This window comes from Saccopteryx bilineata, chromosome 2 (genome assembly GCF_036850765.1).
Source record: "Saccopteryx bilineata isolate mSacBil1 chromosome 2, mSacBil1_pri_phased_curated, whole genome shotgun sequence".
NCBI classification, from domain to species: Eukaryota; Metazoa; Chordata; class Mammalia; order Chiroptera; family Emballonuridae; genus Saccopteryx; species Saccopteryx bilineata.
The window spans coordinates 161,478,355-161,492,506 of record NC_089491.1 but is presented as its reverse complement, the minus strand read 5'-3'; the positions used below and the strand labels follow the sequence as shown (position 1 = coordinate 161,492,506).

General features: G+C 40.5%; 1 protein-coding gene and 1 non-coding gene across 2 annotated transcripts in view; both read right to left on the bottom strand.

The window, feature by feature from the left end:
• Positions 1–14,152, bottom strand: part of PARP4 (poly(ADP-ribose) polymerase family member 4) — a 100,081-nt gene that overhangs the window by 65,633 nt on the left and 20,296 nt on the right. The window contains exons 10-14 of the mRNA XM_066258288.1: positions 13,055–13,215; positions 8,887–9,024; positions 4,220–4,315; positions 759–942; positions 414–570 (exon numbers count right to left, since the gene is read on the bottom strand). Coding sequence (XP_066114385.1) covers positions 414–570; positions 759–942; positions 4,220–4,315; positions 8,887–9,024; positions 13,055–13,215 — 736 coding nt within the window. The remainder of the gene's footprint in view (positions 1–413; positions 571–758; positions 943–4,219; positions 4,316–8,886; positions 9,025–13,054; positions 13,216–14,152) is intronic.
• Positions 13,958–14,090, bottom strand: LOC136327419 (small nucleolar RNA SNORA72). The gene has a single exon (XR_010729638.1). It is a non-coding gene; the product is annotated as a small nucleolar RNA SNORA72 (small nucleolar RNA).

Here is a 14,152-nt window from a genome sequence, read left to right as displayed (position 1 = left end):
GGTTTGTTGCAGATAGCACAGCCTAGTAAGTGACACTTGAACCCAAGATGCCTGATGCTAACGCTGTGCCTTCTATCTAGCCTATGAGGCCTCCATCACACTTTTTTTGTACAGTGACATCTTAAATGTCTCAGTGGGTTTCTGTGACTATCCTGGGGTGGATGAGCAGAACTCTGGTGTATTAGTGAAGTAACATGTAATTCTGAGATCACTTAAACTCTCTCAAGCATCCTGGTTTTCATTTTTACAACATAAAAAAAGGAAATGAAATGTTTATGTCTGAGGTCTTAAGTACAATTACCAAACATGAATATTATAATTCCACTGAAAATAAAATATTGAGTTTCATAAATATCACATGAAACAGCATTCAAGAAAATTGTCATAAAAAAGAAGAAAGAAAATTGTCTTACCTTCAACCTTTGAATAATCTGAAACCTCAGGTATGTACTCCTCTAATTCAGTAGTATTACAGGGATGAAAGTCCTTTACTTCATCTCCAGGTATGCAAAATTTAACAATATATTTCATTTTAACCTGATTGGTTCTATATACAACAAATTCGTCATCCTAGAGCAAACAGAAATAGGCAAAAAAAACCTTTAGTGGTGCACCTTTTCATAAATGCACAGTTTCATGTTTGCTAATTATTGAATAGGAAAATACTGAATTCCGACACTACAGATGCAATACTTATTTAAGCTTAAGCATATTTGGTAAAAACAGAAGGCTCTCTCCCTGTTTCCTGATACAAATACCTCGAAGTCTGTGGTGCCAGTGGCTGTCTCAGGAACCCCATGGACACTGTCATAACCTGGTGGTGCTTCCGTTAAGGAGGAGTCTCTCTTGTGTAAATCCATGCACTTCCCCAGGGCAACATCACAGATGACCACGAGTCTAGTGCCATCTGTCTGTCCTGGGTGTGAGTACTTAATACTTGTACTGCATGTGAAAACAAAGTACAAATTTATAGTTTATAGTAACATAGCAATAATGTTTTATTATACATAAGGAAATATTTTTTAAAAGACTTGGTTGGTAGAATGTTCCAAATTTTACTGTTATTGAAATATCTCTGGGTTGACCTGTGGTGGTGCAGTGGATAGACTGTCGACCTGGAACACTGAGGTTGCCGGTTTGAAACCCCTGGCTTGCCCGGTCAAGGCACATATGGGAGTTGAGGCTTTCTGCTCCTCCTCTCTTCTCCCCCCCCCCCCCAAAAAAAGAATAAAATCATAAAAAAAATCTCTGAAGATTCATCTGGAATTTCATTATTCATTTATTTATTTAAAAATCTGATGTAATATCCCTGGCTGGGTAGCTTAGTTGGTGGGAGCACTGTCCCACTACACCAAGGTTGTGGGTTCAATCCCTGGTCAGGGCAAATATAAGAATCAATCAATGAATGTATAAATAAGTAGAACAACTTGATGTTTTTCTCTCTCAAAATCAATAAATTTTAAAAAATTGATGTAATAGACACAAAAATTGCTCTTTTATTATACTAGGGAGCACTGAAAGTACTTTGTTCTCAGAGACAGAAGAATTCCACTGTTCTCCAAATCTTTATTAGCTACTAAAATATATGCATTTTGGTCTAAAAAACACCAGAGTGGTGTAAGAGAAGGGCAAAAATGTACCTAATTAATAAAAAGTAGATTAATTCTCTGCACTAAAGAACATTAAATACCAAGTAAGTAAGAACTGGTCAAAGGGAAAGATGGGCACTGTAGTCTCATGAACCTTCTGAATCCAAATAGAAAACAAAAAATTCAAATGACACCTAAATGACAGATTTTGTTGTAACTTCAGGAATCAGCAGCTTTAATAACGCAACTTTTGCTATGAGAACATATGTTGGGAAACCTTTCAGAGCAACATTTTGGGGATATACCACTTTTTCAAAGAGCAAGACCCAAATGTAAAACTGTTGCCTGATGACCATTTGTTCTATGCCCTCTAAGACTTGCACTTAATAAAAAAATCAGGCAGGCCCTGGCCAGTTGGCTCAGAGGATAGAGCATTGGTCCAGTGTGCGGACAACTGAGTTCAATCCCCAGTCAGGGCACACAGGAAAAGCGACCATCTGCTTCTCTTCCCCTCCCGCTCCCCCTTCTTTCCCTCTTCCCCTCTCACAGTGGCTCTGTTGGTTTTAGCTCTGGCCCTGAAGATAGCTTGGGCAGTCTGAGCGTTGGCCTCAGTAGCTAAGGACAGCTTGGTTGATTCGGAGCATCTACCCCAGATGGGTTGCTGGGTGGATCCCAGTCAGGGTATATGTGGGAGTCTATCTCCCCTCTTCTCACTTAAAGAAAATTCAATTACCCCATTCCTCTTATACACCTCTCCTTTCTGAGGGCTTTTTTCCTTAATTACAAACATGCTAACTCCTTCCCATGGACCTGGACCTTGACTTTGTCCTTTACACCCTCCCCACTTCTCCCTCTCCGTCTCCTTCCTTTCTCACTACCCTCCATGGAGACAGTCACCACCTCTAGTGGCTTGTTTGCTGACTGCTTCTCAATACTTCTTCACCAAAGCCACTCTGCTGAAAGTCATGAAGGACTTCAATTTGGTTAAATTCATCTGAATGCCAATTAATATTTTAATCAAATTTCTTTAAAAATTTTAAAATGTTTTCACAGTTTACATTCAATATTATTTTGTATTAAGTTTCAGGTGTATAGTACAGTGGCTAGACAATCAGATACTTTACAAAGTGGTCTCCCTGATATTTCCAGTACCCACTTGACATTATACAGTTAGTGTGTGTGTGTGTTTTTAAGCAAAAGAGTCAGACAAGGACAGACAGACAGGAAGGGAGAGAGATAAGAAGCATCAACTTACAGTTGTGGCACCTTAGTTGTTCATTGATTGCTTCTCATATGTGCCTTGACCAGGGGGCTACAGCAGAGCGAGTGAACCCTCGCTCCAGCTAGCGACCTTGGGCTTCAAGCGGGAGATCTTGGGCTTCAAGCCAGCGACCATGAGGTCATGTCTATGATCCCATGCTCAAGCCGGCAACCCCACAGTTAAGCCAGTGACCTTGGGGTTTTGAACTTGGGTCCTCAGCGACCTAGGTCCACTGTGCCATCACCTGGTCAGGCAAGTTAGTATACTTCTTATGCTGTACTTTATATCCCCATGACTATATTGTAACTATCAATTTAGTGCTTCTCAATCCTTTCACCCATTTCACCAAGTCCTCTAATCCCCTTACCCTCTGGCAACCATCAGTTTGTTCTCTGTCTCTATGGGTCTGTTTCTGTATTGTTTGTTCATTTATATTGTTCTTTAGATTTCACATATAAGTGAAACCATATGGTATTTCTTTCTCTGCTGACTTATTTCATTTAGCATAATACCCTCTAGGTCTATCTATGCTGTTGCAAATAGTAAGATTTCATTTATTTTTATGGCTGAGTAATATGCTATTGTATTATGTTTCATCACTTTTTTTCCTCTCTTCTATTGATGGGCACTTGAATTGCTTCCATAGCTTGACTATTATAAATCAACACTGCAATGAACATAGGAGTGCATATATTCTTTTGAATTACTGTTTTGGGTTTCCTTGAATATGTACCCAGAAGTGGAATCTCTGGGTCATAAAGCAGTTCCATTTTTAATTTTTTGAGGAAACTCTGCAATGCTTCTCACAGTGGCTGCACCAATCTGCATTCCCACCAATACTGCATGAAGATTCCCTTTTCCCCACATCCTCATCAACACTTGTTTGTTGATTTACCAATGATAGCCATTATAACAGGTGTGAAGTGGTATCTCATTGTGATTTTAATTTGTATTTCTCAGATGATTAGTGATGTTAAGCATCTTTTTATATGTCTTTTGGCCATCTCTATGTCCTCTTTGGAGAAGTGTCTCTTCTGGTCCTCTGCCCATTTTTTATTTGGATTGTTTAGTTTTTTTTGGTGTTGAGTTGTATGTGTTCTTTATATATATTGAATATTAATCCCCTGTCGGAACTGTTGTTTACAAATATCTTCTGTCATTTGTTGGTTGGTTGCCTTTTTGTTTTGGTGGTGGTTTCTCTTGCTGTGCAGAAGAAGCTTTTTTAGTTTGATAAATAAATGAGTTCCCTATTTCTTGGGTGAAAAACCCCTCATCAGGGAAAGACTGAGGAATACATATAGCAATCATTCAGCAATGATTTCTTGGTCAATGGTGTGAGAAACATGATTAAGGATACAACAATACTAACCTGAGGGAATCGCTGAAATATATTCCACTCCCAAGATTTCCAATGTCTGTTCTTTTCACGCCTCGATCTTCAACTACTTTGGGCAAAAGCAACCCCCTAAAAATAAAAGGACATTATAATGTTTACTAGAAAAAATAAATTCTTTTTATTATAGCCTCATAATTCTAGCAGAGACAGGTGCGATTTAAAGAGTATCATGCTAAGTGAAGTAAGCCAGACAGAAATACTGTATGACCTCCTTATATGTGGAATCTAAAAATGGAGAATTTATAGAATCAAAGAATAGAATGGTTGTTTCTAGGGGCTGGGGAAATGGAGAGATGCTGATCAAAGGGCACAAACTTTCAATTATAAGATGAATAAATTCTATAGCTATAATTAATGTACAGCATAGTATTATAATTAATAATAGTCTACTGTATACTTGAAATTGGTTATGAGGGTAGATCCTGCATTCTCACCATAAGAAAAAAATAAAGGCCTGACCAGGTGGTGGTGCAGTGGATAGAGTGTCAACCTTGGATGCTGAGGATCCAGGTTCGAACCCAGAAGGTTGCCAGCTTGAGCAGTTCATCTGGCTTGAGTGCAGCCTCACCAGCTTGAGTGAGGAGTTGCTGGCTTGAAACCCAGGGTCGCTGGCTCTAGTCCAAGGTTGCTGGCTTGAGCAAGAGGTCACTCTCTCTGCTAGAGCCCCATGGTCAAGTCACATATGAGAAAGTAATCAATGAACAACTAAGATGCTGCAACAAAGAATTAACGCTTCTCATTTTTAGCCCTTCCAGCCTGTCTGTCCCTCTCTGTCGTCCCTCTCTGTCACCAAATCCTCACTAAAAAATAAATAAGTAAATAAAGATAATTATATGAGACATGAAGTGTTAATTAACTTGATTGTGGTAATCAGTTTGCAATGCATACCTATATTAAATAATCACATTGTATACGGTTTTATTTATTTTGTTTTTTTAGTGAGAGGAGGGGAAGCAGAGAGAGACTCCTGCATGCCCACAGACCAGGGTCTACCTGACAAGCCCACTAGGGGCTCTGCCCATCTGGGGCCCTTGCTCCATTGCAACTGGAGCCATTTTTTAGTGCCTGAGGTGGAGGCCATGGAGCCATTCTCAGCGCCTGAGGCCAACTTGCTCTAATAAAGCCATAGCTTCAGGAGGGGAGGAGAAGAGAGAGAGTGACAGAGAGAGAGAGAAGCGAGAGGGTGGGGTGGAGAAGCAGATGGGCACTCATCCTGTGTGCCGACCAAGAATTGAACCCGGGGCCCTGGCCGGTTGGCTCAGTGGTAGAGCATCGGCCTGGCGTGCAGGAGTCCCAGGTTCGATTCCTGGCCAGGGCACACAGGAGAGGCGCCCATCTGCTTCTCCACCCTTCCCCCTCTCCTTCCTCTCTGTCTCTCTCTTCCCCTCTTGCAGCCAAGGCTCCATTGGAGCAAAGTTGGCCCGGGCGCTGAGGATGGCTCTGTGGCCTCTGCCTCAGGCGCTAGAATGGCTCTGGTTGCAACAGAGCAACGCCCCAAATGGGCACAGTATCGCCCCCTGGTGGGCGTGCCGGGTGGATCCTGGTCGGGCGCATGCGGGAGTCTGTCTGACTGCCTCTCCATTTCCAACTTCAGAAAAATACAAAAAAAAAAAAAAAAAAAAAAGAATTGAACCCGGGACATCCACATGCCGGGCAGATGCTCTACCATTGAGCCAACTGGACAGGGCCTGTATATTTTTCAAAAATCACACTGTACAACCTAAATATATAGTTTTCACTGTCAGTCATACCTTAATAAAGCTGGATAAAAATAAACACACCAATTAAAAGCAACATATTAATAGCATGAAATGAAAAGAAAAATGCATTCCAAAGTAATCGCTTAGAAGTTCCAGGTACCATGAAAGTGACTCAGGTGTGGCCTGGTTCTCATCACTGTCTTGAGCAGCCACTGGGCTGCTGGCTATTTATCCTGTTCCAGGGCTCAGCCTCCTTCAGGCCCAAGCCCCGAAGTGCTCAGTCAGGCAATGTTGAAGCCCAGCACTGTTATTTCTCCTCTGCTTAAGGTCATATGCAATTCCGACTGAACGTGTGGCATTCAGACAACTCATAATTATCTCTGGGAAAGTTGGAAAAGAGATGTCTGCCTTTTATTACACAAACATTTACTGTTCAAATTTTGTATTAGAGAATTAATTATGTAAAATGGCTTGGGGTTTTAGTCCTCCTTAGAAAGGTCATTCTCACTCAAAGGTTATTATTTTTTATATTCTCCCGTTTTTCATTTAGTACCTTTACAATTTTATTTTTGTTTTAATTTTATTAACTGATTGATTTCAGAGCAAGGAGAGAGAGAGAGATACTGATGTGTTGTTCCACTTATTTATGCATTCATTGATTGTTTCCTGTGTGTGCCCTGACCTAAGATTGAACCTGCAACCCTAGCATATCAGGATGATGCTCCAACCAACTGAGCTACCTAGCGAGGGCCTACAATTTTATTTTATTATTATTTTTAAAAAGATTTTATTTATTCATTTTTTTAGAGAGGAGAGAGAGAAAGAGAGAGAGAGAGAGAAGCAGGGAGCAGCAGGAAGCATCCTGCTACCCATATGTGCCTTGACCGGGCAAGCCTGGGGTTTAGAATTGGTGACCTCAGCGTTCCAGGTTGACGCTTTATCCACTGCGTCACCACAGATCAGGCTACAATTTTATTTTTAATATTTAAATCTTTGCTCCATGTGGGACAAGAGTGTGGTGGTTGGGGGGGAGTGGGAGGGGGAGGGGAAAGGGGAGGGGGGGAGAGGAACAAAGAAAACTAGATAGAAGGTAATGGAGGACAATCTGACTTTGGGTGATGGGTATGCAACATAATTGAATGACAAGATAACCTAGACATGTTTTCTTTGAACATATGTACCCTGATTTATTGATGTCATCCCATTAAAATTAATAAAAGTTTATTTAAAAAAATATTTGCTCCATGTGGAGTTTATTTAAGTGTAAGAAATGAGAGACAGGTCCAATTTTCTATTTGAATTACTATGGTAATGTCAAATTTTTAGAAATTTTTGTGCTGTAAAATCAGCTTTTTATTTCTTTTAAGAAAAATCTTGTTAGTGCTTTTTCAAGGAAAATTAGCACCCTTCTGATTAGGGTCCCTCAAGAACTGTGGAAAGTTGTTTGTTTTTCAAGAAAGAGTAAGGGAGGGAGGGAGGACGAAGCATTGACTCATCATTGCTTTACTTTAGTTGTACATTGATTTCTTCTCATACGTGCCTTGACCAGGGTGGGGCAGTGCTCATGGCAAGCCAGTGACCATTTGCTCAAGCCAGTGACCTTGGGATCATGTCAATGATCCCACACTCAGGCCAGCAACTCCACACTCAAGCTGGTGAGCCCATGCTCAAGCCAGAAACCTTGGGGTTTTGAATTGGCGACCTCAGCATCCAGGTCGATGCTGTATGCACTGCCATCACCACTAGTCAGGCTGTGGAAAGTTTTTAACTGATGGATCTTTTTAAAAAATTTTTTAAGTGAGAGGAGGAGAGAGAGGCAGACTCCTGCACGCACCTGACCTCAGCATCCTGGGCTGATGCTCGAACCAATTGAGCCACTGGCTGCAAGAGGGGAAGAGTGTGAGAAGGGGGGGGGGGGAGAGAAGCCAATAGTCACTTCTTTTTTTTTTTTTTTTTTCATTTTTTCTGAAGCTGGAAACAGGGAAAGACAGTTAGACTCCCGCATGCGCCTGACCGGGATCCACCCGGCACACCCACCATGGGGAGATGCTCTGCCCACCAGGGGGCGATGCTCTGCCCATCCTGGGTGTCACCATGTTGTGACCAGAGCCACTCTAGCGCCTGAGGCAGAGGCCACAGAGCCATCCCCAGCGCCTGGGCCATCTTTGCTCCAATGGAGCCTTGGCTGCGGGAGGGGAAGAGAGAGAGAAAGGAAAGCGCAGCGGAGGGGTGGAGAAGCAAATGGGCGCTTCTCCTGTGTGCCCTGGCCATGAATCGAACCCGGGTCCTCCGCATGCTAGGCCGACGCTCTACCGCTGAGCCAACTGGCCAGGGCTAATAGTCACTTCTTATGTGTGCCCTGACCGGGGATCGAATCCAGGATGTCTGAATGCTGGGCTGACATTCTGTCCACTGAGCCAACCGGCCAGGGCCTCCTGATAAATCTTGTATGTTTCTTTTTAAGTTTCTTATTAGGTATTTAATTAAGGATCCAGATTCAATCATATTTTCACCTACTTCCTATGACTTCATTTTCAGCCCTAATGTTAAGTAGTTGTTCAAAGCAAACAAAAAATAGCGATGTATCAAACAGTATTTGGACACTCTAATTAGACTGTCTTTAAGTTTTAAACTATCTCTAGATTAGATACACATGAAAGATTTGTAAAATTGAAAATCACCTCTTTCATATCATACTATCTTCAAGAAGCAATTGATATCCATATTCTACACTTAAAATATATATAGTATAATAATTAGCACATCATTTTAATTATATACTTATAATTTAAAGTATTTCATTTCCTCTGGAATGCAGTTAGCTGGCTGATTTTAACTAAAGAGACCCGTATCCCATATATAAAATATTTTTTGAAAAGAAAAATAAGTCACTCATATATGTGAGGCTGATACGTTTGGCAATGAAGATGCGCTCTTTACCGGGACAGGATGCCCACAAAGCTTCGCACAGGAGAGCCGTGCAATAAGGGCTTCACGTTGCCAAGGTGGCTCAAAAACTCTGTGGCTTCATTCACTCGGCCAATTCTAAATATCTGCAGGATGTTCACTGAACTTTTACTGTAAGAATTAGAAGAAAAGGCTTGAGGTTACATAATTGAAAGCAAAGTTAAAAATCATTATTAGCAGCAGAAACCACAAAACAGCACAAGTGTCTGATGCAATGAATCACAGCACACACTATCTAGAAATAGTGTGTAGCCATTACAGTCATTAAAAAAAGTTACACTAAAAAATAAATAAGAATTTGAAGTACAACTTACAATAAAATATAAATTGTAAAAGTACGTTACAAAACTATGCTTACTACAACTCCAAATTTTGTCATATATTCTATACAGAATATACAGATAGAACGCACTCATTCATTCATACATGCATTCATTCATTCAATAAGAAGACTATGTGCCAAGTATTCTGCCAGGCATTGCAAGTAAGATAACATGGTCTCACGCTTTACAGAGCTTATATTCTCTAATGAGAGACAAAAATCAACCAGTTAACAAATGCCTGATTCTAATCACTGCTAATGAAAACAAGCAGGTCCAGAGACAGTGGTCAAGAAAGACCTCTCTTTAGAGGTGACATGCATGGTGTAATACAGTACATATTTTTAAGATCTAACTGTTTGTATGGGAAAACATACTGGACAGGGCAGGAGTGACAAGAGTGTCTGGAAAGGTGGTACAGACGAGACAACAGTGGTCTGCACTAAGGATGGCGGCGTGTGAAAGCAAGCCAGTGGATTAAAGGAGACACGATATGGTGATATGGGGGTGAGGGTCAGAGAACCGTCCATGGCTAAGGGTGGTGGCCTAGACAGGCAGGCATGGGAAAGACTGGGTTACTACCGAAGAAGAGTGTTGTGGGTGCCAAGGGGTGATGAGAGCTTACTAAGCTACTGAGCACGTGTTCCTAGGTCCATGCTCAGTGGTGTCACATCAGTAGCTTGTTATGCACTATGGTAGCAGTAGTTACACCACAGAAATCAGAACTTTTACTCAGAGAGTTAGCCTACCAGCATGCCACTGGGTGGAGAAAAGAACCATTAACTCAATTTAGGATGTGTTCACTCTATACCAAGGTGTTAACCATGGTTATATAATCTCTGGGTGGTAAGATTTGGGATAAACTTTAATTCTCTTCATGTTTTTCATAGTTTCTAAACTTTCATCAAAGAATATAAACTTTAGAGCAAAAAAAATATGAAAAATATCATTATTAGTGAAATGAAAGAGAAAATCTAGTTTTTCCCAGCAGCAGAATCTCTTCCTAGGAAGAAGCCCACCATTGTTGTATGAATACTTGGGTGCAGGGGTGGGGGGTGAAATCTCCAAGGGCTTGCTTGATTTACATTAGCTGGTTGAACTGGACCCCCCTCAGGTTTTAAGGCTATAGCTCTTCCCTCCCTTTAATTCCTTGGGGAACGCCAATCAGTGCCCTCCCGATTCTACCTTCACTGTCACCAGTCTCTTTATTAGTATTAGATCCCAGCAAATGCCAAGGAGGGGGTCAAAAGTCAAACCAAAAGAAATAAAAATAACTTGATTATATATAAAAGAAAGAACTGGAAGACCTGTGGTGGCACAGTGGATAAAGCATCAACCTGGGACGCTAAGGTCACAGTTCCAAACCCTGGGCTTGCCTAGTCAAAACACATATGGGAGCTGATGCTTCCTGCTCCTCCACCCCCCCCTTCTATCTCTCTCTCTAAAAATGAATAAATAAAATCTAAAAAAAAATTTTTTTAAAGACCTGGAAAATATCTACAGGATGGATTTTTAAAAATTTAGGTAAGATTCACATAACATAAAATTAATTATTTTGATGTGTACAGTTCAGTGGTATTTGGTACATTAAAATGTGCAACCACCACTCTGTCTAGGTCCTAAACATTTCATCACCCCAAAAGCTACATACCCATTTAACAGTTAGCCTCTATTCTTCCTTTCTTGGGACCAGGCAATTTGCTTTTTGTCATCATGGATTTGATTTATTTAGTCTAGACATTTCACATAAATGGAAACATATAATAGTGGTCTTTGCTATCTGGCTCCTTTCACAGCATCACATTTTCAAGGTTTATCTGTGTTACAGCATGTAGTAATGGCCAAGTGATATTCTTCTTCATGGCCAAGTGATATTCCATTATATGTATATACCATATTTTGTTATTCCATTCATCGTTAATGGAAATTTCAGTTGTTTCTACCATTTACTTTTGAATAGTGCTGCTATGAACATTCATGTTCAAGTATCTGAGTACTTGCTTTCATTTCTTCTGGGTCTATAACTAGGAGTGGACTTGCTGAGGCATATGACCACTCTGTGTTTAATGTTTTGAGGAATCAACAAATAGCAGCTACACCATCCCACAAGCAATGTGTGAAGGTTCCTATTTCTTCACATCCCCATCAACACTTACAATTTTCCACCTTTTAAAATATAACCGTGTTAACTTGACTAGGCACAGTGGAAGGAATGTCGGACTAGGACGCTGAGGATCCAGGATCAAAACCCCGAGGTCGCCGCCTTGAGCATGGGCTCACCAGATTGAGCACAGGGTCGCTGGCTTGAGTGTGGGATCATAGATATGACCCCATGGTCACTTGCTTGAGCCCAAGGTTGCTGGCTTGAGCAAGGTGTACCCACTCTGCAGTAGCTCCCTTGTCAAGGCACATATGAGAGAAAGTAATCAATGAACAACTAAGGTCCCTTCCTATCTGTCTGTCCCTCTCTCTGTCTCTCTCTCTCTCACACACACACACAAATAATAAAATAAAATATAACCATTTCAGTGGGTGGGAAGTGACACTGGGAATAGAACTTAAGGATGACTTCCTGAGGAAGACATAACATATATGAGATAGGGCCGAATCCCTCCACAGGCAGATGTGGCTGGATCTGGTTCTAGTGGAGTGCTAGAACACAGACTCCTAACAACAACAAAACTACAGGTAACCCTGATCTGTAGCATTTGCTGATTTCCATGGTGTAAATTCTCCTACTAGAGCTGATTTTAAGTTACTAATGATTTACCAGTTAACAAAATTCCTAAAAATTTAAATTTAACTGCTGGCTCCTGCAAGCTGTTATGAGCACCATTGACTCTAAGGAATGAGTCAGGCTGATGCAGGTTTAACTGGATGCTATCTGAGATTTAAGATGCCAGCAATGCCCAAAAGAAAGACTTCAGGCAGAGAAGTGCTACCATGGGTTGAACAACCAAGCCAATGAAAGTTGTCCTCATCCTTGAGAATAAGCAACAAAAGTAGTTTCTGAATCTCTAAAGCTGGGTCCAGGCTCTTAGCCAAGGTGATTCCACAGAGGTACCAACACCACTGAGGGCTTGTGTGAGCAGCTGAGCATCTGTGTTTGTTGTTACTGCTACTGCACCAGGTTGCAGAATGCGCACAAGCACAAGAACCAGGAACGTGAACAGTCAACGAGGATACTGATGTGATTAACACTGAGGGGTGTCATAGCTCTTGAGAAGTTTACCAGGTGTTTACGCCATACAGTGGTCATTTTAGAAACTGCAACACATATTTCTGTATTTTAAAATCTTAATTTAAGTGCATTTTCTTTTCTTTTCCTTTCTTTCTTTCTTTCTTTCTTTCTTTCTTTCTTTCTTTCTTTCTTTCTTTCTTTCTTTCTTTCTTTCTTTCAATTGCTTTGAGAGAGAGGAAGGCAGAAAGCAGGAAAGAGACAGGAACATCTGTTCCTGTATGTGTCCTGACTGGGTATCGAACCAGCAACTTCTGAGCTTTGGGATGATGCTCTACCAACAGAGCTATCCATCCAGGGCTTAAGTGCATTTTCTTATGTAACACCCTACAAACACAAACTTAAATACCCTTTGATTTAAAATTTTTAAACTTAATTCTCATCAAGATTGGGTAACTCTGAAATCTGAGTGGAAGAGTAGTGAATGTTTTCAACATAGCACACTGCCTATAATAAATGCAGAAGAAAGTAACTAGTCAACACAGTTATCTTATTATTGTGGTAATTAATGGACTCTGTGTTCAAATCTGAAATATCATTACAGAAGAACAGATTTGAACACATATCCTTATGCTATGCTTACCTGTGATTATTCTGCAATAACTTTTCTCTAAGCCTTACAAATTCCTCTGAATTTTGTTCCACATGCTCAATCTTGCACCTCAGAGCTCGGTATTTGGCAAGAAATGGTGGGTTGGGTTTGGACAGATTAGTTTCACAGACATTAACCATGTCTCTTATTAGCTGTGGATGGAAGTGATACGCAGACATTAGAATTACCACATATCCAAATATTTATATCAAGCTATACTTTCTCAAAAAGATTGAAAAAAATAAGCTTTATTTTCCAAATCTTTTGATTACTATCTGCCTGTACTGTAAGTGGAATATTAAAGGTAATATAGTTACTTCAGTGATAGCAAAATACATAATTATAATAATAATAATAAGTGTACACGAGGATAGCACTTTATTGTTCATAAAGCATTTTGGGGATTCATTATTACTATAACCTATACAACAACACTAGACTTATTATTATAATTAGATCTTTTTAATTAAATTTTAAATTATTAGGTCTATTGCTCTCTTTGTATAGATGAAGAAAGTAAGGCTCTGAAAAGTTAAACTAACTGCTCAAGATCCCACAGCAAGGAAAGGATAGTGACAAAACAGTAACTCAGATCCACAGACAGCAAGGTCAATTCTGCATAACAAAAGTGCATTAAGCATGTTCTGTGTGCCAAGCATTGTATTAGATTTGAAAAATACAAAGATGCATAAGACATGGGTCCATTCCCCAAGGGGTAACCCAAGATTAATATTCTCATAGGTCCTGGAGCTCGCAGAAGGGAACACAGTTCCTGGATAAACTGGACTAGGTTTAATAGAGGAATGTGTTGCTTTTAGCATTTTTAAGACTAAAGGGATATGGAGGGAGAGCACCAGGCATTCTGCTGCCACACATCTTTTTTTTTTTCTTTTTTTTTATCACCAGCATTTAGAAAGCCAGACCGAGGGAAAAGAACTAGGTCTGGGGACACATGCATGGTCTTACTATAGCGAATGTTTAGCCTGCCCTGATTATTATGAAATCAAAACAGCGAGAATATTTGCCAGGCCACACATCTTTATGATGCATGGGGAGGGGCTTTCTAGCTATAACTGAAATCCACCAGCC